Source organism: Pleurodeles waltl, chromosome 4_2 (assembly GCF_031143425.1).
Source record: "Pleurodeles waltl isolate 20211129_DDA chromosome 4_2, aPleWal1.hap1.20221129, whole genome shotgun sequence".
In the NCBI taxonomy this organism is placed as follows: Eukaryota; Metazoa; Chordata; class Amphibia; order Caudata; family Salamandridae; genus Pleurodeles; species Pleurodeles waltl.
Genome location: NC_090443.1, coordinates 624,292,666 through 624,319,529, shown reverse-complemented (window position 1 = coordinate 624,319,529; position 26,864 = coordinate 624,292,666). Strand labels below are relative to the sequence as shown.

Here is a 26,864-nt window from a genome sequence, read left to right as displayed (position 1 = left end):
GGGTGAGAGGATGGCTTCCCCACTGGTTCTGGAGGGGGGCATTGTGCCAAGTGCAAAGTCACAGTCTCTCACCTGGGTGTCATACCCACAGGATTTGCAGGGGCCAGGCCACACAACAGCCCATGGACGCAGGACTACACACTGTCTGCCGGCTGGGACGGCTGCTCAGTGGTGACAGTGGTGGTGCTGGTGGCAGTGCTGGCAGTGTTCGCAGGAGGCGCCAGCCCATCCCCTGCAGCCTCAGATGGCTGCCATTGGGGCTGCTGCTGGTGGCGGTGCTGGCAGTGGTGGGGGAGGCTCCAGCCCATCCCCTGCAGCCTCAGACAGCTGCCCACTGGGGATGCTGCTGCTGGTTGCAATGCGGGCAGCTGTGCTGTCAGTGGTGGGGGAGGCTCCAGCCCATCCCCTGCAGCCTCGGACGGCTGCACCACCATGGTTTGTGGTGTGGGGTCCGAATGAGTCCCAGCACCAGGCCCCTTGTCTCTACTGCCTGCTGTTGCAGGTCCCTTGTCCTTCCTTCCTGCAGCTGGGGCTGCCTCCTTGCCCTTCCTTCCTGCAGCGGGGGATGACTTCTTGCCCTTCTTTGACACACTTGTGGCAGGCACCCTTTCCGTCTGACTGGCTGGTGGCCGGGATCCTTTCCCACCTGGAGTAGCTGGGGACAATACTGTGCCCGTGGACTTTGTGGCTGAGGTGCTTGCCTGGGTTTTGACCACCCTGGCCTGATGTGAGGGACGGGGATGAGGGCTAGGGAAGAGGTCAGTGTTGGCGAGGAAAAGCTTCTTATGGAAATTGGGGCAGGAAGAGGGAGATGGTTTGGGAGTGGAGGAAGAGGGAGTGGTGGTGGGAGATGTCAGTCTCCTGTGTTTGGGTGCAGGTGCATGGGCTGGATACTGTTGTGAGGTGTATGGCTGTTGGGTGTCTGAGTGCTTGCGTTTGTGTACTTTGGGAGGAGGCGACACAGATACAGTGGGAGAGAACACAGGGGATGTGTGCATGGATGTGGGGGTGGTGACCACCAGTGAGGGGTGTGTACTGACAGGTGTGCTGGTGATGGTGGTAGTGGATGAGGATGTAGTGCTTGTAGGTGTGAGTGTAGACGCAATTGGGGGGGAGGTGGAGGATGAGGAGGAGGGTGATACAGTGGAGGCAGTGAATGTTGGTATGTCTGCATCTGGATGTTGTTTGTGTGAGTGCCTGTGGGATGAAGTGTGGTGCATGTGTTTGCCATGTCCACCTTTGTGTGTTGTCCTGGGCGCCTGATCGTCTGCCTGTGTGCTTAGGATAGGTAGGGGTTGAGGGGAATGGGACTGGGTGGAGGAAGTTGAAGGGGGAAAGGGTGGAAACAGGGACAATGGCTGCCATCAGAGAGGAGGCCAGAGCCTGGATTGATCTCTGTTGGGCCGCCTAGCCAGTGTAAATGCCCTCCAGAAATGCATTGGACTGTTGGATTTGGGCTGCCAGCCCCTGGATGGCATTCACAATGGTTGACTGCCCAACAGAGATGGATTGCAGGAGGTCAATAGCTTCCTCACTCAGGGCAGCAGGGCTAACTGGGGCAGGGCCTGAGGTGTCCGAACTATCCCCACCAGTCTCCGCCGTTATGCTCCCCTTGCCCTCCATCCCACTGGTGCCCTTACTGTCAGTGGATTCGGCCTCCTGGGTCCTATGGGATGCAGCACCCTCCGTCGCTGGTGCCTTTGTTCCTCTGCAATGATGGTAATGCACATAAGGACAGGGGGACAAAACAAAAAGGGGGGGGAGACAAAGGATACACTTGGTAATGGTCGCACCAACACCATCGTTGATGTACACAACACACTCACACGCAGGGACCAGCCCCATGCATTAGGCAGTGCACTACCAGTCACAATGCTAGTCACCAGCCCATGGATAGGGACATCCAATGCAAATTGCAGCATACCTGAGACCCACAGACCCTTGCCCAGTAGTGGATGCCTACTAGCATGGTTGAAGGACTTTCACATCAGAATCCTGCACAACATGGGACCTAGATTGCAATGCCAGGCCTGGCCTAGGGGCACCTACAGGGCCCCCACCCCCCACCTGGATACCACCCCACCAGGTTTAAGTTGAAATTAGGGCACTGTACTCACCCCCTTGTGGCTGCTTTGATGTCCTGAAGCGCCCATCTAGCTCCAGGTAAGGCCACTGCCAGTATGTGGGCCATCGGGTGGTCAGGGTTCGACGGGCACTCCTTCCTCATTGGGAGGCCATCCCCAGCTGGGCCTCTGCCATCTGCCGTGCCCAGAGTCTCAGGTCCTCCCACCGTTTCCACCAGTGGGTGCTCCACCTGCTGTAGACCCCCAGGGTCCACACGTTCTTGTCGATGGCATTCCACATACCCTTCTTTTGATGGGGCTGACCTGCAGGGAAATAAACACACGGAAAGGTATGAGTCCGACCGTCCTGCCTGTTACACTCATGGCCCACCATGCCCCTTCCCATCCCCATTAGCACAGACATAGCCCACCATACATGCTCTATGCTGCCCAGAGCCCATCCACCAACCCCCCCCTACATGAGGCCTTCACACACAGCACTCCATGCACTCACACCCCATGCATCATACTCGCAGTGTACTCATCTGTTGGTCTGGAGGCCCATACAGCAGTCCGTACTGGGGTAGGACCCCATCCACCAGTCGCTCCAACTCCACCAAGGTGAAGGCAGGGGCCCTTTCCCCAGTAACATGAGCCATGGTCAGTTCCAGACACAGGTCACAGCAGCACTTGCAGTGTAGATCCTCTCCAGTTGAAGGTCAGGTAGCAAGTGAGTGCACAGATAGAAACTGGTGGTCACATTTGTGGCGATGCGTACCGTCACCGCAGGTGTACATCACCATTGGCCACTGGACCCCATAGGGTTCTTGACCGCCTCCCGCAATGGTGCACAACGTCAGCAGAATTACCTCATTCCAACCTGTCCCTCCATACCGGACAGGCGGAAGCCATTTAAGGGGGGGTGCAGGCCATGGATTCTAACTGCGTCACAGTACACAAATGCACTATTTGGACATCTGCAAGAAAAAAATGTTACAATCACATTGAACTGTGGTGGTTGGAATGTAAAGATATTGACCAGCTACTCACTCTTTTGCCCCATAGATTGCAACCGCTGTGGATGAATAGGAGATGTAGACATCTCCCCGTGTACGGACCCCTGGTGGATTTGGCAACAATGGAGGACAGGCACATTATCCTCACCTATAGACTTGACAGGGCCACAGTCACAGAGCTGTGTGCCCAATTGGAGCCTGACCTAATATCTGCTATCCGTCACCCCACCAGGATCCCCCCTCTTGTGCAAGTCCTATCAGTGCGCCATTTCCTGGCAAGTGGCTCTTTCCAAGTGACAGTGGGCTTGGCAGCAGAAATGTCACAGCCAATGTTTTCAATAGTGCTGACCAGAGTGTTGTCTGCCCTGACTAAACACATGTGCAGCTACATTGTTTTCCCCCAGGTGGAGGATTTGGCCACAATGAAAGTTGCCTTCTATCCAATGGGACATATCCCCAACATCATTGGGGCAATCGATGGAACACATATTGCATTTGTCCCCCCCCGGCGAAATGAACAGGTGTTCAGAAATCGAAAGAGTTTTCACTCCATGAATGTCCAGATGGTGTGCCTGGCGGACCAGAACATCTCCCACATCAATGCAAAGTATCCTAAGTCTGTGCATGATGCCTCTATCCTGAGGAATAGCAGCATTCCCAATTGTGATGGCCAAACTCCAGAGGCACAGGGTGTGGCTAATAGGTGAGCCCTGATTCCCACCGAGTGGATGTTGGTGTATTGGTTACCTGTGGGGATGTTAATGAAGTGTTATTGTTTCTGTGTGTGATATATTGTGCATAGTTGTATTGCCCTCTATGGTTGGATTTGCGCTGGCACCTTTTCCTTGTGTGAGTTGTTATGTGGTGGGCTAGGTGATTCTCTCTAGTGTGCATGCTGTGGTGATAGGTGTCCATGCAGGTCTGTGAGGGATGTCCATGCATTGGTGTTGCATGCAGGGCTTGGCATTGGGATGAGTGGGTTGTTATGGTGGGATGTGGGGGGGTGGAGTGATGGGAGTGAGGGTGAGGGTGGGGTATGTCATGGCATGCAGGAGGGGGGTGGTAGTAGTATAGAGTTGATTTACCAGAGTCCAGTCCTCCTGCTACTCCTGCCAGGCCCTCAGGATGCATGATTGCCAAGACTTGCTCCTCCCATGTTGTTAGTTGTGGGGGAGGAGGTGGGGTTCCACCACCAGTCCTCCGGACAGCTAGTTGGTGTCTTGCTGCAATGGAACGTACCTTCCCCGTAGGTCATTCCACCTCTTCCTGATGTCATCCCTTGTTCTGGGGTGTTGTCCCACGGCGTTGACCCTGACCACGATCCTCTGCCATAGCTCCATCTTCCTAACAATGGATATCTACTGCACCTGTGATCCAAATAGCTGTGGCTCTACCCAGATAATGTCCTCCACCATGACCCTTAGCTCCTCCTCAAAGAACCTGGGGTGCCATTGTGGTGCCATAAGTGTGGTGTGATTGGTGTGGGTGAGGGTATGTAGGGTGATGTGTTGGGGTGTGTGTTGTGAGGTGTGTGGGTGGTGTATAGGTGATGGTGGTATGTGGCTCTGGTTGGGTGGGTGCTCTTGCTTTCTCTCTCTCTGTTGGCAATGGTTAGTAGACGTAAAGGGTTGTGGGTAATGTTGGTGTGTATTTTATAGTGGTGTGTGTGTGTGGTGTGTGCATATGTGTCAGGTGTGTGTAGTTTGACTGGACCAATGTAGTGTTGTTTTGTTAGGTTGTGTGTATTTTGAGTGCGGCGGTATGTACTGCCAATGGTTTACCATCATTGAATGTCTGAAGCGGTGATTCATGAGTCATAATGTTGTGGGTGTAGTTCTGTTGGTATAACGGTGCGGGTTTTGCTACCGTCAGTTTATCACTGACCTTTGGTGTGGCGGACTTGTGTGTGTGGCTGTATAGTGACGGATTGGTATGTGTGTGTAATAATATGGTTGGCGGATATCTGCCGCAGCGGCGGTATGTTGGCGGCAGTCGGCATGGCGGTAAGTGGGATTTATCGCCAATGTCATAATGAGGGCCTAAGTCTCATTCTCTGTATGCTTTGGTAAAATGGCTTTAAGCGCTAACAGCTAATACTGTTTTTCGAAATGAAGCTTACCACTTTACATCGCTGCTCTATATATGTGACCACAAGTGAACAGTGCGAGCACCCGTGCATGGACTGAGCGCATGGGACTACTTTTTATCTCAGACCCGTATCTGCATCCAGACAGCCTGTTGAAGATGGGACTAGGAAAATTAAGTCCTATGCTACATCCAAACAGAAACATCCTAATTTTTTTCCGGCTATAACATGAGCCTTAAATGTTTTACTGTGATTCTGTAGCACTCCACTGTATGTCTGTATAGCATTCATACTGTAGACGAAAGCTGGACCAAAACATCAACTCATACACATTGGCTCAGCGTATAGAATAGATGAAGTTTAATGTCACTCTTCCTAGGTTTAAAAAGGTCCTGAGTGCAAAAATAATATTATCTTGGTCATATATGAACTTCTTCAAGTACTCTAGGTGTTGCATTATTTTTCTGAATCAGCCCCTATGGCGAATCTGTCCTTGAACCACCCTGGTGTCCCACATAATTACCTTGCTGGAATGGAGATCAAAGTATCTCACAGACAACAGCCTCATTTGGCGAGGTTGGGGAAAACCTGCTTGAGCTATTTAATCTCCACTTGCTGATAAGCCTGGGCAGGGTGCTCTCCTTGGATATTTTTGAGACATTGGCCAGCTTGGGGTGCCAGTCAGGGACAAACCTAAATAGACTGGAACAGCTGACCAAAGCTTGAATTCCCCATTTTAGAAAACTACTAAAATGCTGTTCAAGGGGATAGTTTGAGGTGGAGGGATGATTTGGTGCCTTTGGAGTATGGAGAGAGGATTAACATTTAGATGTGCTGAGACATGCAGAAGGCAAAGACAGATGGGCCCAGCATGAAAGAAACCCATGTCACATTCAACCATTGTCTGGATTGAAGGGACAATCTTGTCTTCCACTGACATGACCCTGTTGTACCCTGTTGTACCTGTGCCATCATTGGTCTCTCCATTCACTCTGGTGGACTGTAGAGGGTGGACTTTCTGGAGACCCTTGATGTGAGGGTTACTCTCAGACTTCTGTGGACAGGTACTACGGAGTACACCATTGGGGGGGACCCCAGTGCAGGCAGGTAGCATAACCTGTCTTGAGGGACACAGGGTGCTGCTAAGGGAGACTGTGGGCCAAGGAGATTACTAGGAACCCAAACGGAGGAGCAAGCCCTGGGTTTTGTTCAGCTCCCTGCTGTCGGAAGAAGGAAGATGGATGCTGGAGCAACAGGAAAGCCTAAAACAACAGGCTGAAGAGCAGGGCCACAGCTCTATTTCATCGGAGGGACAGCAGTGAATTACCACCCACAGACAACATATAAATATTAAGAGTCCGGGAAGCCCTGAATAGACACTCCTGATGTGAAAATCACACCAAGGAGGACAGAGAAAGCAGTGTGTGCTTGTCCTGTGGGTGGCTGGTTGGTGGGTTCCCAATGCTGTTGGACAATGCAATCTAGACTGTGTTCTGTGATTTTGGAAATACAATACTTAAGGATGCCAGTGCCTCAGGGACCAGTACATGTGGTGCCCCACAACCCCAAACCTTTCTATTCCCCCAAGAAAGGCTAGTGCATCATGGGAGGATTGTGCACTATTAAGCATTGCAAAGCTTAAATGTTGGATTTGCTCGCTGGGAAGACCAGCAAAAAAAGAGATTTGTGGACCTTTGCAGAAAGCTTTGCACAAAGCTCTGAATTCGCTTCAACACCTTACATCTTGCCATAGCCATCGTTCCTCTGTTCAACTACTGATTCACTAAGTTCAGGTTCATGGACTTCTGGCGCAAAAACACACACCCAACAACAACTAGGCTAAATTGCCCTAGCCTCTGATGACTGGACCTTGCTCTTTGCAATTCTGGAATGCAATGGGAACAACTATCGGTGGGGATACAAGCCTACAGGACTGCAAGTAATAGGTAAGCCTCAAGGACTGAGTCTCCCCTGTGGCACATGATGCACCATCTGGACTACTGTCTCCAACCGTTCACCTCTTAACTGAATGTTCTTTGCTCCACTGCACGTGAGTGCAAGAGCCACCTCCCTTAACTAGATATCAAGAGTGCTGAGACCCAGGTTGTCATATGTGAACCTGCAGGCAAGCCACACTGGACCACTGCACTGATGTGGGTGTGAGCAACCATGTGAGTGACCAAATCTTATACTGATGTCCACTTCCATTAGGACAATTAGGATCCTCATTTATAACAAAAGCTGATATTCACGGGGATCTTACCTACGTTAAGGCTATAAGCATTACACCTAACACGACATATTCCATATTATCATTGAGTTTCATTTTAATTACAGACAGTAACCAATGCATTAATAATAGTGTGAAGAAAATAAGCCTCTAATGTGTATAATATATGTTGTTGTTTCATAAACATGAAGTTCAGCACTACAAGTTTTACAAAGGTATAGCTTTCCATCACATCACTGTAATATAAAATAGCTTCCTAAGCGGCGGTGTGCAAAAGAATGTCCAGGATATGCAATCTCCTGGCTGTGGGAGAACATTGTAATTCGTTGCAACAATATATACACATTAATCATTTTTTGTCAAGGACATTGATTTTAGTCTGCACATTGACCTTAAAGTAATTGGCATTGTTTCATTTGTTTCGTAAAAAATGCCAGTTGTTTCAGATCAAGGATTTGGCGTCGTTTTTTAATGTGATTCTGATTTTGAATATAAGCTTTCAACAAGAAAGACTCATTGCAGTGGCTCGTGACCTACATACTAATATGATGTGTTATATTTGTTTATGGAGATAATTTAACATATTGTAAAAACATTTGGTTAGAATGCAAAAGTTTTGCTTCATTCATCTAGCACATCATTAAAGCATCTCCATAGATATCAGCGACCTGAGTTGCCGCGACTAGTCCCTTAGTGTGGGTTAAATCATAAGTTTACAATCAGCTGCAAGTTGTGAGTGTCCAAAATATGCACAGGTCTCAAGCCTAGAACAAATATTGAATCAGTCATCTAAAACTGTTTTATAGGGTTTTTTAAAAACAGGATTGCTTTTCAATATGTGTGAATCAAATATTGCCAAAAATATGAATTTTGGTTCCTGCCAGCCCACCCAAGCATTGCCCATTTAGACTACGTCAGACTCATTTGGGTGTATTTGATGTTCCAAATAAACATTAATTTGCAGAGGGTTTCCCTATTCTGATCACTAAGTAAACAGCCGTGGAGGTCTTCCCCCCGTGTTCGTGATTGGTCATGTGTTATTTTCTTACTCAGTGTCTTTTTTCTTTCTAGCCATGTATGTTCATTTGGGTTGTGTATATGCTTGGTTTAATACTGTGTATATACTGAGGACTGCCACATTGTTATGGGGGAGAGGGACTATTGGCAAAGTTGTAGTTAGGGTAACCTTTTCATTCTTCAGTGGCAAAGCCTGTTTTTACAAGTCAAAGACTTAGGGCCAGATGTATCATCAAGGCCATTTGCGATTCGGAAATAGCGATTTTTAAGAAATCGCTATTTCTGACTCGCAAAGTGCCATGTATCACATTTGCAAATCAGTAATAGAGATTTCTTAAAAATCGCAAATGCTATTACCGATTCGCAAATTGCAATACCGGCCCCATTCGCACCTAGGGGCCTGTTGGCCCATATCTGCAAATTTTTTGTATTTCCAAAATTGCGATTTCTGAACCAGAAATCGCAATTTTGGAAATGCAAAACCCCAGGGTGCTGGGGGCCTAAGGCCCCCTCTGCTGCACCCCTACATTTTTTTGGGGACATGTAAGGTGCACACATGCCAAAAGGACATGTGTGCTTTACATGTACAATTTAAGAATGCATTTTAAATGAATTTTTAAATTTTGCACGTGGTTACCACCAAGTTCAACTTGGTGGTAATTAGCTGTTCCTAAATGCCAAAATCGCATTTAGGAATTGCTTCAAGGAATCCTTATTTGCAGTTTCTAATTTAGAGAGTCGCAATTTGTGTCTCTCTAAACAGGGTCGCAATTTTAACCACTTCGCTGCCAGGCCTTTTCCCCCTCCTGTGCCAGGCCTTTTTTTGCCTATTTGGGGCAGTTCGCGCTTAGGCCCGCATAACTTTTTGTCCACATAAGCTAACCAAGCCAAATTTGAGTCCTTTTTTTCCAACATCCTAGGGATTCTGGAGGTACCCAGACTTTGTGGGTTCCCCTGAAAGAGGCCAAGAAATTGGCCAAAATACAGGGAAAATTTTGTTTTTTTCAAAAAAATTGGAAAAAGTGGCTGCAGAAGAAGGCTTGTGGTTTTTCCCCTGAAAATGGCATCAACAAAGGGTTTGCGGTGCTAAACTCAGCAGCTTCCCAGCTTTCAGGAACAGGCAGACTTGAATCCGAAAACCCAATTTTTCAACACAATTTTGGCATTTTACTGGGGCATACCCCATTTGTGCAATTTTTTGTGCTTTCAGCCTCCTTCCAGTCAGTGACAGGAATGGTCATGAAACCAATGCTGGATCCCAGAAACCTAAACATTTCTGAATAGTAGACAAAATTCTGAATTCAGCAAGGGGTCATTTGTGTAGATCCTACAAGGGTTTCCTACAGAAAATAACAGCTGAAAAAGAAAAATATTGAAATTGAGGTGAAAAAAACATCAATTTTTCTCTACTTTTTACTCTGTAACTTTTCCCTGCAATGTCAGATTATCGAAAGCAATATACCGTTATGTCTGCTGGACTCCTCTGGTTGCGGGGATATATAGGGTTTGTAGGTTCATCAAGAACCCGAGGAACCCAGAGCCAATAAATGAGCTGCACCCTGCAGTGCGTTTTCATTCTATACCGGGTATACAGTAATTCATTTGCTGAAATATAAGGAGTAAAAAATAGCTATCAAGAAAACCTTTGCATTTCCAAAAAGGGCACAAGATAAGGTGTTGAGGAGCAGTGGTTATTTGCACATCTCTGAATTCCGGGGTGACCATAGTAGCACGTGAATTACATGGAATTTCTCAAATAGATGTCTTTTTTACACACACCCCTATATTTGGAAGGAATAAATGTAGAGAAAGACAAGGGGCAATAACACTTGTTTTGCTATTCTATGTTCCCCCAAGTCTCCCGATAAAACTGATACCTCACTTGTTTGGGTAGGCCTAGCGCCCGCGACAGGATATGCCCCAAAACACAACGTGGACACATCACAGAAAACAGAGCTGTTTTTAGCAAAGTGACTACCTGTAGATTTTGGCCTCTAGCTCAGCCGCCACCTAGGGAAACCTACCAAACCTGTGCATTTCTGAAAACTAGAGACCTAGGGGAATCCAAGGAGGGGTGACTTGTGTGGCTCGGACCAGGTTCTGTTACCCAGAATCCTTGGCAAACCTCAAAATTTGGCTAAAAAAACACATGTTCCTCACATTTCTGTGGCAGAAAGTTCTGGAATCTAAGAGGAGCGACAAATTTCCTTCCACCCAGCATTCACCCACGTCTCCCGATAAAAATGATACCTCACTTGTGTGGGTAGGCCTAGCGCCCGCGACAGGATATGCCCCAAAACACAACGTGGACATATCACAGAAAACAGAGCTGTTTTTAGCAAAGTGACTACCTGTAGATTTTGGCCTCTAGCTCAGCCACCACCTAGGGAAACCTACCAAACCTGTGCATTTCTGAAAACTAGAGACCTAGGGGAATCCAAGGAGGGGTGACTTGCGGGGCTCGGACCAGGTTCTGTTACCCAGAATCCTTTGCAAACCTCAAAATTTGGCTAAAAAAACACATGTGCCTCACATTTCTGTGGCAGAAAGTTCTGGAATCTGAGAGGGGCTACAAATTTCCTTCCACCCAGCGTTCCCCCAAGTCTCCCGATAAAAATGATACCTCACTTGTGTGGGTAGGCCTAGCGCCGGCGACAGGAAACACCCCAAAGCGCAACGTGGACACATCCTAAATTTTGGAAAAAAACAGAAGTGTTTTTTGCGAAGTGCCTACCTGTAGATTTTGGCCTCTAGCTCAGCCGGCACCTAGGGAAACCTACCAAACCTGTGCATTTCTGAAAACTAGAGACCTAGGGGAATCCAAGGAGGGGTGACTTGCGGGGCTCGGACCAGGTTCTGTTACCCAGAATCCTTTGCAAACCTCAAAATGTGGCAAAAAAAACACATGTCCCTCACATTTCTGTGGCAGAAAGTTCTGGAATCTGAGAGGAGCTACAAATTTCCTTCCACCCAGCGTTCCCCCAAGTCTCCCGATAAAAATGATACCTCACTTGCGTGGGTAGGCCTAGCGCCGGCGACAGGAAACACCCCAAAGCGCAACGTGGACACATCCTAAATTTTGTAAAAAAACAGAGGTGTTTTTTGCGAAGTGCCTACCTGTAGATTTTGGCCTCTAGCTCAGCCGGCACCTAGGGAAACCTACCAAACCTGTGCATTTCTGAAAACTAGAGACCTAGGGGAATCCAAGGAGGGGTGACTTGCGGGGCTCGGACCAGGTTCTGTTACCCAGAATCCTTTGCAAACCTCAAAATTTGGCTAAAAATACACATGTTACTCACATTTCTGTGGCAGAAAGTTCTGGAATCTGAGAGGAGCTACAAATTTCCTTCCACCCAGCGTTCCCCCAAGTCTCCCGATAAAAATGATACCTCACTTGCGTGGGTAGGCCTAGCGCCGGCGACAGGAAACACCCCAAAGCGCAACGTGGACACATCCTAAATTTTGGAAAAAAACAGAGGTGTTTTTTGCGAAGTGCCTACCTGTAGATTTTGGCCTCTAGCTCAGCCGGCACCTAGGGAAACCTACCAAACCTGTGCATTTCTGAAAACTAGAGACCTAGGGGAATCCAAGGAGGGGTGACTTGCGGGGCTCGGACCAGGTTCTGTTACCCAGAATCCTTTGCAAACCTCAAAATTTGGCTAAAAATACACATGTTACTCACATTTCTGTGGCAGAAAGTTCTGGAATCTGAGAGGAGCCACAAATTTCCTTCTACCCAGCGTTCCCCCAAGTCTCCCGATAAAAATGATACATCACTTGTGTGGGTAGGACTAGCTTCCACGAAAGGAAAGGGCCCAAAACACAACGTGGACACATCACATTTTTTTATAAAAAGCAGTGCCTACCTGTGGATTTTGGCCTGTAGCTCAGCCGACACCTGAGGAAACCTAGCAAACCAGTGCATTTTTGAAAACTAGAAACCCAGGGGAATCCAAGATGGGGTGACTTGTGGGGCTCTGACCAGGTTATGTTACCCAGAATCCTTTGCAAACATCAAAATTTGGCCCAAAAAACACTTTTTCCTCTCATTTCGGTGACAGAAAGTTCTGGAATCTGAGAGGAGCCACAAATTTCCTTCCACCCAGCGTTCCCCTAAGTCTCTCGATAAAAATGGTACATCACTTCTGTGGGTAGGCCTAGCGCCCACAAAAGGAAATGGCCCAAAACACAACGTGGACACAACATATTTTTTCACAGAAAACAGAGGTGTTTTTTGCAAGGTGCCTACCTGTGGTGTTTGGCCTGTAGCTCAGCCGGCCCCAGGGGGGGGGCAGAAATGCCCTAAAATAAATTTGCCCCCCCAACCCCCACCCTCCCCTGCCGGGAGCGACCCTTGCCTACGGGGTCGCTCCCCCTGCGTGACATTGGTACCAAAAAACAAATCCCCGGTGCCTAGTGGTTTCTGCCCCCTTGGGGGCAGGTTGACCTAAACTCAGCCAATCTGCCCCCAAGGGGGGCAGAAATGGCCTAAATACAATTTGTCCCCCAGGGGAGCGACTTTTGCCTGATGGGTCGCTCCCCATCTCTAAAAAAAAAAAACAAAGAAAAAAAAGAAAAATTCCCCTGGTGCCTAGAGGTTTCTGCCCCCCCCCCCCCGGGGGCAGATCGGCCTAATAATAGGCCGATCTGCCCCCCGGGGGGGCAGAAATGGCCTAAAATAAATTTGCCCCCCCAACACCCACCCCCCCCCCGGGAGCGACCCTTGCCTACGGGGTCGCTCCCCCTGCGTGACATTGGCGCCAAAAAACAAATCCCCGGTGCCTAGTGGTTTCTGCCCCCTTGGGGGCAGATTGACCTAAAATTGGCCAATCTGCCCCCAGGGGGGCAGAAATGGTCTAAATACAATTTGCCCCCCCAGGGGAGCGACCCTTGCCTGATGGGTCGCTCCCCATCTCTAAAAAAAGAAACAACAAAAAAAAAAAACACAAAAAAAAAATTGCCCTGGCGCCTAGAGTGTTCTGCCCCCCCCGGGGGGGCAGTTCGGCCTAATAATAGGCCGATCTGTCCCCCGGGGGGGCAGAAATGGCCTAAAATAAATTTGCCCCCCCAACCCCCGCCCCCCCCCCCGGGAGCGACCCTTGCCTACGGGGTCGCTCCCCCTGCGTGACATTGGCGCCAAAAAACAAATCCCCGGTGCCTAGTGGTTTCTGCCCCCTTGGGGGCAGATTGACCTAAAATTGGCCAATCTGCCCCCAGGGGGGCAGAAATGGTCTAAATACAATTTGCCCCCCCAGGGGAGCGACCCTTGCCTGATGGGTCGCTCCCCATCTGTAAAAAAAGAAACAACAAAAAAAAAAAACACAAAAAAAAAAATTGCCCTGGCGCCTAGAGTGTTCTTCCCCCCCCCCGGGGGGCAGTTCGGCCTAATAATAGGCCGATCTGTCCCCCGGGGGGGCAGAAATGGCCTAAAAAAAAATTGCCCCCCCAACCCCCACCCCCCCGGGAGCGACCCTTGCCTACGGGGTCGCTCCCCCTGCGTGACATTGGCGCCAAAAAACAAATCCCCGGTGCCTAGTGGTTTCTGCCCCCTTGGGGGCAGATTGACCTAAAATTGGCCAATCTGCCCCCAGGGGGGCAGAAATGGTCTAAATACAATTTGCCCCCCCAGGGGAGCGACCCTTGCCTGATGGGTCGCTCCCCATCTCTAAAAAAAGAAACAACAAAAAAAAAACACACAAAAAAAAAATTGCCCTGGCGCCTAGAGTGTTCTGCCCCCCCCCCCCCGGGGGCGACCCTTGCCTACGGGGTCGCTCCCCCTGCGTGACATTGGCGCCAAAAAACAAATCCCCGGTGCCTAGTGGTTTCTGCCCCCTTGGGGGCAGATTGACCTAAAATTGGCCAATCTGCCCCCAGGGGGGCAGAAATGGTCTAAATACAATTTGCCCCCCAGGGGAGCGACCCTTGCCTGATGGGTCGCTCCCCATCTCTAAAAAAAAGAAAGAACAAAAAAAAAAAACACAAAAACAAAATTTGCCCTGGCGCCTAGAGGTTTCTTCCCCCCCTGGGGGCAGAAATGGCCTAAAATAAATTGCCCTCCCCCCCAGGGAGCGACCCTTGCCTAAGGGGTCGCTCCCTTTGCGTGAAATTCACGCAAAGAAAAAACTCCCTGGTGTCTAGTGGTTTCTACCCCCCTTGGGGGCAGATTGGCCTCATCAAAATAGGCCAATCTGCCCCCAAGGGAGGCAGAAATGGCCAAAATATAATTTTCCCCCAAGGGGAGCGACCCTTGCCTAAGGGGTCGCTCCCCACCAAAAAAAAAAAAATTAAAAAAAAAAAAAAAATGGTCCCTGGTGCCTAGAGGTTTCTGCCCCCCCTGGGGGCAGATCGGCCTAATAGTAGGCCGATCTGCCCCCAGGGGGGGCAGAAAAGGCCTTCCCAAAAATATGCCCCCCCTGGGAGCGACCCTTGCCCAAGGGGTCGCTCCCTTTTGTCAATAACAATAATAAAAAATAAAAAAACCCTGGTGTCTAGTGGTTTCTACCCCCCTTGGGGGCAGATTGGCCTCATCAAAATAGGCCAATCTGCCCCCAAGGGGGGCAGAAATGGCCAAAATATAATTTTCCCCCAAGGGGAGCGACCCTTGCCTAATGGGTCGCTCCCCACCTCAATAAAAAAAAATGAAACAAAAAAAAAAAAATGGTCCCTGGTGCCTAGAGGTTTCTGCCCCCCCTGGGGGCAGATCGGCCTAGTAAGGCCGATCTGCCCCCAGGGGGGGCAGAAAAGGCCTTTTCAAAAAAATGCCCCCCCTGGGAGCGACCCTTGCCCAAGGGGTCGCTCCCTTTGGTCAATTTCAATGATAAAAAAAAAAAACCCTGGTGTCTAGTGGGGTTTCAAAAGCCGGATTGCAAGCAATCCGGCTTTTGAAACCCTCGGAGGGACTTCAAAGGGAAGGAAATACTTTTCCTTCCCTTTGAAGCCCCTCCGGGCCTCCCAAGTGATTGAAAAAGAAATGCTTTTGCATTTCTTTTTCAATCGCGCTGGAAGCAGAGCTTCCAGCGCGACTAGGGAGGCCCCTGTGACAAATCAGCGCGCGCTCGCGCGCTGACGTCACAGGGGGGGGTGGGGGAGGTCGGGGGTGGAAGGGGAAGGGATTCCCCGGTCAGCCCTGACCTAGGGGGGTGGGGGGGCGGCCCTCGGGAGGAGCGCTGCCATGGACGTAACCATTACGTCCGTGGCGGGGAAGGGGTTAAGGAATCGCTATTTTAGCGATTCCTTAAAATTGCGTTCAGCATGTATTTCATACATTATGAAATGGCATTTTGCATTCGCAAACGGGCATTCACACCGTTTGCGAGTGCAAAATTCTTTCATACATCTGGCCCTTAATTACTGCTAACATGAACATATTGTTGACTATACAACAGCTCTCTTCTCTCCATTCTCCAATGTGAGAGTTAACTCAAGATTGTGATGTATAGGCTTGCATGAGAAGTAGTGATAATATGTCCCATAATAGCATGAGGGGGGAAATTATTTTGGATTGTAGGAGAGTGCTGATCACCAGCGTCAAAAAGGAAGTCACAACAGGTCCCTTAGAGACCTCCCCTACAAACATGTTCTAAAAGTGAACAGTAATTTTTGGTCTCCATCAGAAACCATTCAAAAGTCACAAGCAGCTGGGCAGCCGCATGCTGAGTAGACCCAGTCCATCCTGAAGTTCAACTCACATCATTATTTTTCAGGATGTTCTAAGTCTCCTGCATCCCCAAATCAATTTGTCATTGTATATTTAGAATTTATAAGGCTCAGGTTTAGGAAGTGTTACTGGCAACATTTCAACTCGCTCCTGTCATGAATAAAACAGTGTGTGCCATCTTTGCAGATCCGTCTTCAGTTCCTCATTAAAATGCTGGATAGTTTGCCTTGTACAAGTCCTGGATGGTGGGAGGGATGTGCACATAATTATTTTTATCTTTCGCCCATTTAAAGCACAAAACAGATTCCAGATGTATTCTTGTCTCCAAGTCTCATCCCCATCAATTCAAATATTGGGGATTCACAGTAAAAGGGGACTTCCTTTCATAATGGTATGGATATCTAGAATTCTCTGGGTGAATCTCTCGTGATTCCTCAGCAACAAGAGGATATCACTGGCAAATAAATATATTCTGTGATCTATAGAATTAAAGGGCAAACCATTGGCCCCTCGTTCCTGCTCATTTTAAGGTCTAGGGATTCCTCTATCAAGGCAAAGAGGAGAGAGGAAATTGAATACCCCTACCCGGCGCCTGTACTTAACATAAAGGGCATCGATTACCCATTGTTTACCACAACTCTGTCAAGGGGTGTGACTGCCTGTTGGAAATGCCCCCTCTCTACAGGGTCACTCCCATATTTTTCGCCTTTTAACTTCCACTTTTTGCTAAATTCTCTTTTGTTGGACTTAGGGCTCTGAGCACTTCACCACTGCTGACCAGTGCTACAGTGCATGTGTTCGCTCCATAAAAGCTGATTTGATTGGTATATACCTAATTGTCATATTTAAGTAACATATAAGTCCAGAGTAAAGTGCACTATCTGTGCCCAGAGCCTGTAAATTAAATGCTACTGGTGGGCCTGCAGCACTGCTTGTGCCACCAACCCAAGTAACCCTTAAACATGTCTCAGGCCTGCCACTGCAGAGCTGGTATGTGCAGTTAACACTGCCATGTCGACTTTGCATTCAAAACCTCTTGCCAAACTGTAAATTCCCCTTTTACTACATATAGGTCACCCCTAACTTAAGCCCTAAGTAGCCCATAGAGGAGGGTGCTATGTAATTAAAAGGCACAGCATATATTTTTAAGTTTGACATGTCCTGGTAATGAAAAACACCCACATTTGTTTTTCACTACTGAACGGCCTACCCCTCTCATATATTAACAATGGAGATTCCTTATTACATTTAATAAGCTGTAATTCCTAATTGAGAAGGAGTAGACATGTCATGCTTAGTACCGCTGCAATTGTAATAATAAATCCTGCTTAATAGTAACATTGAATTTATTGATACAATTTTGTAAATGCCTCTTTTAAAAAGTAAAACAACAATAGATACTTATGCTGATAATTATTTTGTCCATACAGTTTCTGAGAGTGATCAAGCTTTCAATTTTCTTAACCTCATAGTCAATTAGTTAAATCTTTAGTTACTTTAAACAAAATATTTATACAATTTCCATATTCTTAAGACAAGCACTGCACTTTTGACAGTATTTTAAGCCCAAAGAATAAAAAACACATAAACCATATTTTAAACATCAACCTCTTGGACCTGGCCCTTTTTGAGGGTCATCATCAAACTTTTTGCCTCCTTCCTCCTACTTTTTTGACCAGTTTTTGTTGGCTTTACGACTCTGTGCACTTAACCAGTGCTAAAGTGCACATGCTCTCTGTATAAATTGTATTTGTGATTGGCTTTTCCATGACATATCTGAATTACTAGTAAGTCCCTAGTAAAGTGCACTAGAGGTGCCTAGGGCCTGTAAATCAAATGCCACAAGTGGGCCTGCAGCACTAGTTGTGCCACCCCCCCTGAGTAGCCTTGTAAAGATGTCTCAGACCTGCTACTGCAGTGTCTGTGTGTGCAGTTTTTAAAACTGCCAATTCGACCTGGCAAGTGTACCCACTTCCCAGGCCCAAACCTTCAGTTTTCAATCATTTAAGACATCCCTTAGGTAGGCCCTAGGTAGCTCCATGGGCAGGGTGAAGTGTATGTTAAAGGTGGGACACGTACTGATGTGTTTTACATGTCCTAAAAGTGAAATACTGCCCAATTCGGTTTTCACTGTTGCAAGGCCTGTCTCTTTCATAGGTTAACATGGAGGCTGCCTTTAAATATACTTAAAGTGCAGTTTCTTTTTGAGAGAAGATAGAAATGTGGAGATTGCGGTGTCTGAACTCACAATGTAAAAATACATATGTGGTAGGAACACACAGAGAACAGTATCTGGGGTATGACCATGGCGTTTATTACTGGGGCCTTCGACAACAAAAAGAAAACAAAATAAAGGAGTTCAGTCTTCTTCTGGGTATAGTTCAGTGTTATTATTTTGCCTGTTTTCCTCTCCTCTTTCATTCGCTTTCTTAGGTGCTGTCTATTTCATTTGTTACGGGAATGTGTCAACTCCCTCCAAGCTCTTCGTCACCCGGGATCATGAGGAGAAAAGAAAACAAAGGCCCTCTTTCACATAAGTGCTGTCTGATTGTATTTGTATCTTTATTTTTCTTTTCTTAGGGGCATGCAAGCATACCCACAGGTACCGTGAGGGGAAAGGGGGCGGGGAAGGTAGGAACTTACGTTAGTCGGCATAGAGAAGTATGCACCGGAACACCTGGGTGTCGTGTGTCAAGAATTCTTGGGATCACTCTAGTGCCGCCGTCAACCATAGAACACCTGGTTTGTATCAATGGGTGGAATTAGAATAGTGTCAACTGTGTCTCTATGCCCCCCTTTTCCTTTTCCCATTCCTGTCCTTTTTCCCTGTGCCCAACCCTGAAACCGATCACGTAAGCCTGCAACGAGGCTGGGAAATCAACATATCGCAGCTGGAGAAACGACACAACACCCGCTTGCAGCTGCTGATAATGATACAAACCACATGCACCGCAGTTTTCGAACACCGTGCAACCAGATTTCTCACGCATCATCGCTGGACGTCATAGTCATTGTGAACCTGCGCAGATACGAGGTGCCCTGTCTGGGAATCCGTGCATCGCTCTCTTGTGGGGTAAAAGACTACGCATTGCCTACCCGAACGGAGAAGAAATGATGCACAGCCCACTTGCGAGTAAAGTATTGATGCATCGCTGACTTTTCCGATGCACGCTCGCCGTGCGGCTTTATTTTTAACGCAAACCAGGTACTATGTGTAAAATCAACGTTTCCATTGTTTTCTATGGAGTAAGACTCTTATTCTTATACAAAATCATATCTTGACTTGTGTATCTTGGATTTTTGTCATTTTTGGTCTTGTTTGATTTAGATAACTATTGCCTATTTTTCTAAACTGGTGTGGTGTCCCTTCTGTAGTGTTTTCACTGTATTACTGTGAGTGTTGGTACAAATACTTTACAAATTGCCTTTGAAATAAGCCTGACTGCTTGTGCCAAGCTACCAAGGGGGTGAGCAGGGGTTGTCTTAGTAGTGTAACTCCTATGGACCTGTCTTGAGTGAGGGTCCCTCTTTGGACAGAGTGCAAACTGACTGCCAACCAGGGACCCCATTTATGACACAAACCAATAACAAAACACAGTTCACCCTTGTTTGATTTCGAAGTGGTTCAACCTTGCTGAGCAAATAGGCCCAACCCTTGAATTCAGTACTTTTAGAAAGTTCGCATTTTCCTGCCGTTAGCCCTGTGCGCCTGCAATCTGTCTCCAAAACATGTCTGGGCTGGGTTGACAGCTGGGATTCTGTATGCCCTCTAGAAAGCCACAAACAAAAGTATCTTAGGTGTGATTGATGGGCCATCAACATTCTGATGGGCCATCTTGGTTAACCCCCACTTATCCCCTTGGTAGTTTGGCACAAGCAGGCAGGCTTACGTTCAGAAGCAATGTATAAAGTATTTGTACCAACAAACACAGTAACTGAGTGAAAACACTACAAAATTACACAACACATTTTAAAAAATAGATAATATTTATCTAAACAAAACAAGACCAAATTGACAAAAAATCCAACATACACAAGTCAAGATATGAACTTTTAAAAGAATACTCCTTAGAAAACAGTGAAAACGGTATTAGTGCACAAAAGTACCTGGGTAGCATCAAAATAAAACCGCACGGGTGAGTGTGCGTTGAAAAAGGCCAGTGATGCGTCGATTTCTCACCCTCAAGCGAGAATGTGCATCATTCCTCCTTCCGTCAGGTCACATGTGTTTTCTTCTCTCCCACAAGAGAACGATGCGTCGATCCGGATGGGCACCTTGGATCCGGCCATGCTTTGCATTGATTTTCTGCGATGTTGCATTGAAATTCTGTTGCATGCTGTCAAGAACCTGCAATGCGTGGGGGCTTGCATCGTTAACAGCAGCCGCTGTGGGTGTTGTGCATCATTTCTCCAGCCATGTTGTGTCAATCTTTCAGCCACAATACAGGTGGAATGTCAATTTCAGCCGCAAGGCCAGCGGCGCATCGCTTATCAGCCTGTGAGGTGGGTGGTGTTTTGAAAATTTCCCCACATGACGGTCTTTGCGTGGTTTTTCAGTTCTTAGCTGCCAGCTTCACCTCTCCAGGGTCCAGGAACTGGATAGGACACCACTTGACAGGGTAGGAGTCTCAGCAGAGAGTCCACATGCTGGCAGGGAAAGTCTTCGATGGCCCTGAGATTTTAACAACAGGAGGCAAGCTCAGTTCAAGCCCTTGGAGATCCTTCACAAGCAGGAATGCACAACAAAGTCCAGTCTTTCTCCCCTTTCACAGACAGAAGCAGCAACTGCAGGATAGCCTAACAAAGCACAGTAACAGGTAGGGGCAGCACTTCTCCTCAGCTTTTCAGCACTTCAGCTCTTCTCCTTGGCAGAGGCTCCTCTTGATTCCAGAAGTGATCTGATTTTCAGGGGTTTTGAGTCCACTACTTATACTTCTTTCTGCCTTTGAAGTAAGCAAACTTCAAAGGAGAGTCCATCTTGTTTGTAAGATCCTGCCTTGCCCAGGCCAGGCCCCAGACACACACCAGGGGGTTGGAGACTGCATTGTGTGAGGGCAGGCACAGCCCTTTCAGGTGCAATTGACCACTCCTCCCCTCCCTTCCAGCACAGATAGTTCATCAGGATATGCAGGCTACACCCCAGCTCCCTTTATGTTACTGTATAGAGAGAGGTGCAAACAGCCCAACTGTCAAACTGACCCAGACAGGGAATCCACAAGCCGGCAGAGTCACAGAATGGTTTAAGCAAGAAAATGCCTACTTTCTAACAGTGGCATTTTCAAACACACAATCTGAAAAATAACTTTACTAAGATGTATTTTTAAATTGTGAATTCAGAGACCCTAAACTCCACATTTCCATCTGCTCCAAAAGGGAATCTGGATCTAAATAATATTTAAAGGCAGCCTCCAAGTTAACGTATGAGAGAAGTAGGGGTTGCACAGTGAAAACTGAATTATGCATTATTTCACCATCAGGACATATAAAACACATTACTATATGTCCTACCTTAAACATACTCTGTACCCTACCCATGGGGCTACCTGCGGCCTACCTTAGGGGTGCCTTACATGTAAGAAAAGGGAAGGGTTAGGACTGGCAAGTGGGTACACTTGCCAAGTCGAATTGGCAGTTTAAAACAGCACACACAGACACTGCAGTGGCAGGTCTGAACCAAGTAGCAGCTTCAATCACTGGAAACAGACTGATAGTGCTGCTGAATGGGTATCCTACAGGATTTGGACTTGGGAGCACAGGAGGAGAGGGAACTAGCTGCATCGCTGCACACCAGCACACCACTGGGGCGGGAAAGACTGAAATTGGGTCTTCAAGGATCCCAGGAGATTCACTGATGAAGGTGCATAATAAACACTTTTGACTGAAGTCCTGAAGAGACAAAAGGGAACACTTGAGTATGGCCTAATAGCCTGCATTTCGTACTGCAGCCACCAGTGAATGGGTAATAACCTTGACCATGTTACATGAAGAAGGGTAGGATGAGATTTCCCAGGCCGCTACTAGAGCTCTAACCTTAAGGGGGACTGTGTTGCTGCTTTTGAATGTCGTATTTCTTTTTCATAAGTGGATTTAGAATTTGATACCACTTTTTCTCATTAAAGCAAGTATTTAGCTGGACATTGATTTATTGTTTGTACTGTCTGCACTTTGAATTATAAGTTGTGTTCACTTACCGGTATCTACACCCCTCCCCCGGAGGGAGCCTTGATTGTTCAACCATGGCTACCACTGAGAGTCAAGTGCAAAAGAGGTACTTGGCCTAGTTGAGCTGGATCCATAGTAGAACAGGCCTGGAGATATCAGGAGTAAAAGGACTCAACCTCCACGGTTGGGCCCAGTAGCCCAAGGCATGCCCCACGGCCATCTGAAAGGGGCTGTGATACTACTCCATTGGTGGCTGTGCCTTGCACTCTAGGTATCAGCAATATGCCTTATGCCCTTTTCCGATAATCCAGTCCCAGCCCCACCTCTACAATCTTCAACAATTAAAAAGACAACATTGAATATTATGCATTAAAGGAATGAATCCTGGAGTGGTGAGCTGAATCCCTCTGGGCGTCGTGATGGGCCCACATCTATGAGCAATGGTGTAGAGATTAACATTTTAGTGCCATAACAAAAAGACAAATTATGTGACAAGATGACTGAATATGATGTAGTTATCGAAGATTTACAGTCAGAACACACATTGTTCTTACCCTGAATTACAGAAACAATTCCACAGGCCCTGGCCATGGCTCCACAGGAGGCGGTTTATCACACGGTTAAAACTACGGTATAAATGTAAACATTCGACATCAGAAACCTTCCAGATGCGCTGCAGCACAGAACGAACGCTGACTCGGACTATATCCAAAACCTGCAGAAAAATAATTCAAGTAATCAAGGTACTTCAAAACACAAGCATATTAAAGGAAAAACCTCGCGCCAGGACCCTGTTTTCTTTTTCGACACAGAATAAACGGCACAAAGTAATCACTTCACATCACAGGCAGACTCCAAAGAAGTGTTATATTTCATTTTCGAACATCCCTGCCATGCCATTCTTCTAAATCAGAGCATCAAATTGCGTTATAAATATTAATATTTTTATTCTGGTCCGCTTTGTTGAAATTACGGGCGCTGACCTTCAGAATGAGAGGCAAGCAACAAATGCGCATCTTCATGAATGGGTTTTATATAATAATAGCGGTATTTACAGCGAGCCGGTTTAAATCCTGGGGCAAGCAGTCAGTGCAGAGTTCTAGATTGGAATTCAGTTGGCAGTCGCTCAGGGTGATGTCTTAATCAACGAGGCCATTATAGCATTATCAGACCCACTGTGAAATGTCAGCACTTCTCTATAAGAAATGCACATACCTCCTCCTGCTGAGGAAGAATGACGCAACATGGGCGGAAACATCATTGCCTGGGCATCTCCTGCTTGGTACGAAACTAACACTATGGGGCATATTTACACTCTGTTTGTGCTGAAACAGCGTTATTTTTTTAATGCTATTTCAGCGCAAACCTAGCTCCATATTTATATTTTGACGCTAGACCCATCTAGCGTAAAAATTTTGGATTTTAAGTAATTTTTTGCCTGCGGAAAACTACCTTGCGTCAATAAGATGCAAGGTAGAGGTTCCCGGGAAAAAAATGACTATAAGGCCCAGGCGCCTTTTTTATCCTTCCATGTAAAAATGGTGAACGGGAGGGAGGTGGGCCTAAATAATTAGTGCCATTATTTAACGCCTGGGTCAGGGCAGGTGTTAGGGGACCTGTGGGCCTTTTTCCATGGTCAGAGACCATAAAAAGAGTCCACAGGTGTCCTTCCCTGGCCCCAGGGAAACCCCCACCCACATCAAGAAGACGCCTAAGGATGGGGGGACCCCATCCCCGGTAAGTAGAGGTAAGTATATGAAAAAAAAAATTAAGTGCCATAGAGGGGGCCTAACTTGGGCCCACCTACATGGCTCTCGCCCCAATGGCCATGCCCTGGGGAAATAAGTCTCATGACTCATGTCTTTACTTAGACAGGAGTCATGTCCATGAGAGCTGTGCACCAAAATATGGCACTAATCAAGTTACAGTCATTTTCTTGACTCTAACCTGGCTAGCTCCGTTCTTTGACATACAACCTCCAGTTTTCCCTCCACCTCCTCCACCTGGTTAGCGTCAACTATTTTGACACTAACCAGGCCTTACCGCCGGCTAACGTCATTCCAACAATATGATGCCCAGCCGGCATCTTGGGATGGCGCTAGCTGGCGGTATACTTTTTGATGCTAAACTGCACAGTGCACAGTAGATAATTATTTATCTGGACAGCCAACATGTGTTTCTCTCCCTTTGATGTACTGACCTGGGGCTTTTCAAGGCTATTTGCTCACATCCTCTGGAAAAGAGTCAGATTGTAGGGTAAATCGTCACACCTCACGACTCCTATGAGTAATGCCTGAGTTTGGGTCCTCAGAATTATACGGTTAGCTTTCTGTGATCCTCCTGAGTGTCAGAATAGCATTTTAGTGTTTCTGGTTGGTATGAGAGGAGCTGGTTTCCAGTTATACATTCTTCCAGGTGGTTCTTATTTAGCTAAATCTGCCTGCATGAGGCCCAACGAGGTTTGGAGGGGCTTTAATTAGAGGACACGCTGAAAGATGGTGTGAGATGTGATGTGTGCTTTTTGGTTTGCTTCATTTATCTGTGTGCCGTCATATGAGGTTTTATAGGGCTTTTTCTAGAAGGACGGTTTGCATCAGATGTGGTTGTTTAGTCTCTGCAGTCGTCAGGTCAGTCTGGTTAAGGTAGGAGTATGTATTCTCAAAGTGTACGAGTCCTGTACGAACATGTTTAAAGAGAAGACAAAATCCTGTGTGGAAAGGTAACCAATGAAGAGGGATAGTACGACTGAGCTCAAAGGTCTTTTATTGTACAAATCTGGCGTTTAATATGGATATCACTCCGCCTAAAGTCAATGTACAAGTGAAAACAGTAGATACATATAATAAAGATTTCTGCTTGTCATGCAGCGTAAAAGAAAGGCAACAGATGTTGTGACATTATTCTCATTACCTTATGTAAACCCCCTGCGTGAAAATAATAAGAAACAAACTTATGACCAGATATGCAGCACCAGTCTAGAACTTTATGCCACAGATATTTTGCACACTTTAGCTTTTAGACACATCATTGTTGGTACAGATTTTTTATGTCATGGCTTCATTACAAAATTAGAAATGTATCTAAAGAAAAATACATTCCTAATTTTATTTTAGAAAGGAACATATATAACATTTAATAGAGTGAAAAACTAGCAAATACAAACTACAATTTCAAGGTACTGATGCCAGATGGTAGGAGACTCGGGCATATTTACGAGACCCTTGAGCCACCATTGCATCACTTTTTGTGATGCAACAGCAGCACAAACCTATAAATCATATCTATGAGACCACACAAAGCCACGTTGCATGGCTTTGAATGGCCTCATAGATGTACGGTAAGGCAAGGCAGTGCAAATCTCTGTGTTGCCTTACCCTGAATTAGGGAGGCATTTCATGGGTGTTGCAGTGGTTGCTTCCGTGCAGCACCCATGGATTCTGATGGCTCCCCATATTTACAAGACCTTGTAAACCTGGCGATGAGACAAAACCTTACACCTCCCCAAGAGGACAAGGACAAATATCACTACTTCTCCTCATTCTTTCTTCTTGCTGTGTGTGCTGCATTCTGCGGTGCCAGTATGGGGGGAAGGGCAAAAATGTGCTGTATGCCATATATACAGTCCATTCCTTTGCCTTTGGCACAGGGCAGAGCAGCAAGGTGACTTGAGTATAGGCATCTGTGTGATCAGTGTCTTTGGTGCCTTCCTTCAGATATTTTAGGGCTATCTGAGAACTTACTGTTTACTAATGCCCCCTTACTACAAGATGATTGCTGCCAGCTATATGAACTTAGATGTTTCCAGAATTGTAGAGGGGCACTGTCTGGGCATAGGACTTCATTTCGTGAGAATGTCAGTCATTGCAGAAAGGACATTGCATGCCTTTTGAAGACAGCACTGATATGACACAGTGTAATGTCCTTAACCCCTTTTCTGCCTTCTATTTGCTGATGAGAGCAAAGAAATGGCAAAGGTTGTAAACTACAGAGAGCAAATGTGGTCTTCCAGCTCGTTTACTTTTACTTTCTGTTGTTGGCGTCATGACCCACTGGTCCAAAGATAGGAAGGGAAAGGCCAGGGGTACCAAAGGACAAGCCAAGAGAAACAGATAGTACACTTTCTTACAACTAACTGACGTTCATCAAAAATCAGGAAAGGAAGACAGAGGAGATATGGTAGCAGTTCCCGGCCTAGAGAAATGTTCGATTGTAGAAGGCCATATTTCACAATGAACAGATCTGATATAATTTACTCTCCACGAGATGCATAAATATTTTCGGACGTTTTGCAATGCATTTTTCATAAGGCTTTTGCGTTTCTTTAGCCTCTTGCTGTTGCATTTTGTCCCAGTGTCTCCTGGTTTAGCTTGGAGTGTGACATGTTTTTACATTCACATATGTAGTATTAATCAGTATTTCACTTAGGTCATAGAAGAGGACAAGCTGAGTAGATTTCTGGAAGTCATTTTAGCTTGACTGAACTACAACTGGATACATGCATCTAACATGTTGCTAACATAACGTGCTATGAATAAGTGGCCTACAGAATCTCTGCTACAGTGGCTAAATTAATGACTTTAGGTCGAAGGGAAATAAGCTCTAATCCGTGCTTCTCCACTCGATAACAATATCT

The 26,864-nt window shown here is 46.8% G+C and overlaps 1 protein-coding gene across 2 annotated transcripts in view; it reads right to left on the bottom strand.

The window, feature by feature from the left end:
* TTLL7 (tubulin tyrosine ligase like 7) overlaps positions 1 to 26,864 on the bottom strand; it is a 950,867-nt gene that overhangs the window by 93,432 nt on the left and 830,571 nt on the right. For both annotated transcript variants that reach the window (XM_069232204.1, XM_069232205.1), the window contains one exon: positions 22,786 to 22,946. In XM_069232204.1, the coding sequence (XP_069088305.1) occupies positions 22,786 to 22,946 (161 nt within the window). The remainder of the gene's footprint in view (positions 1 to 22,785; positions 22,947 to 26,864) is intronic.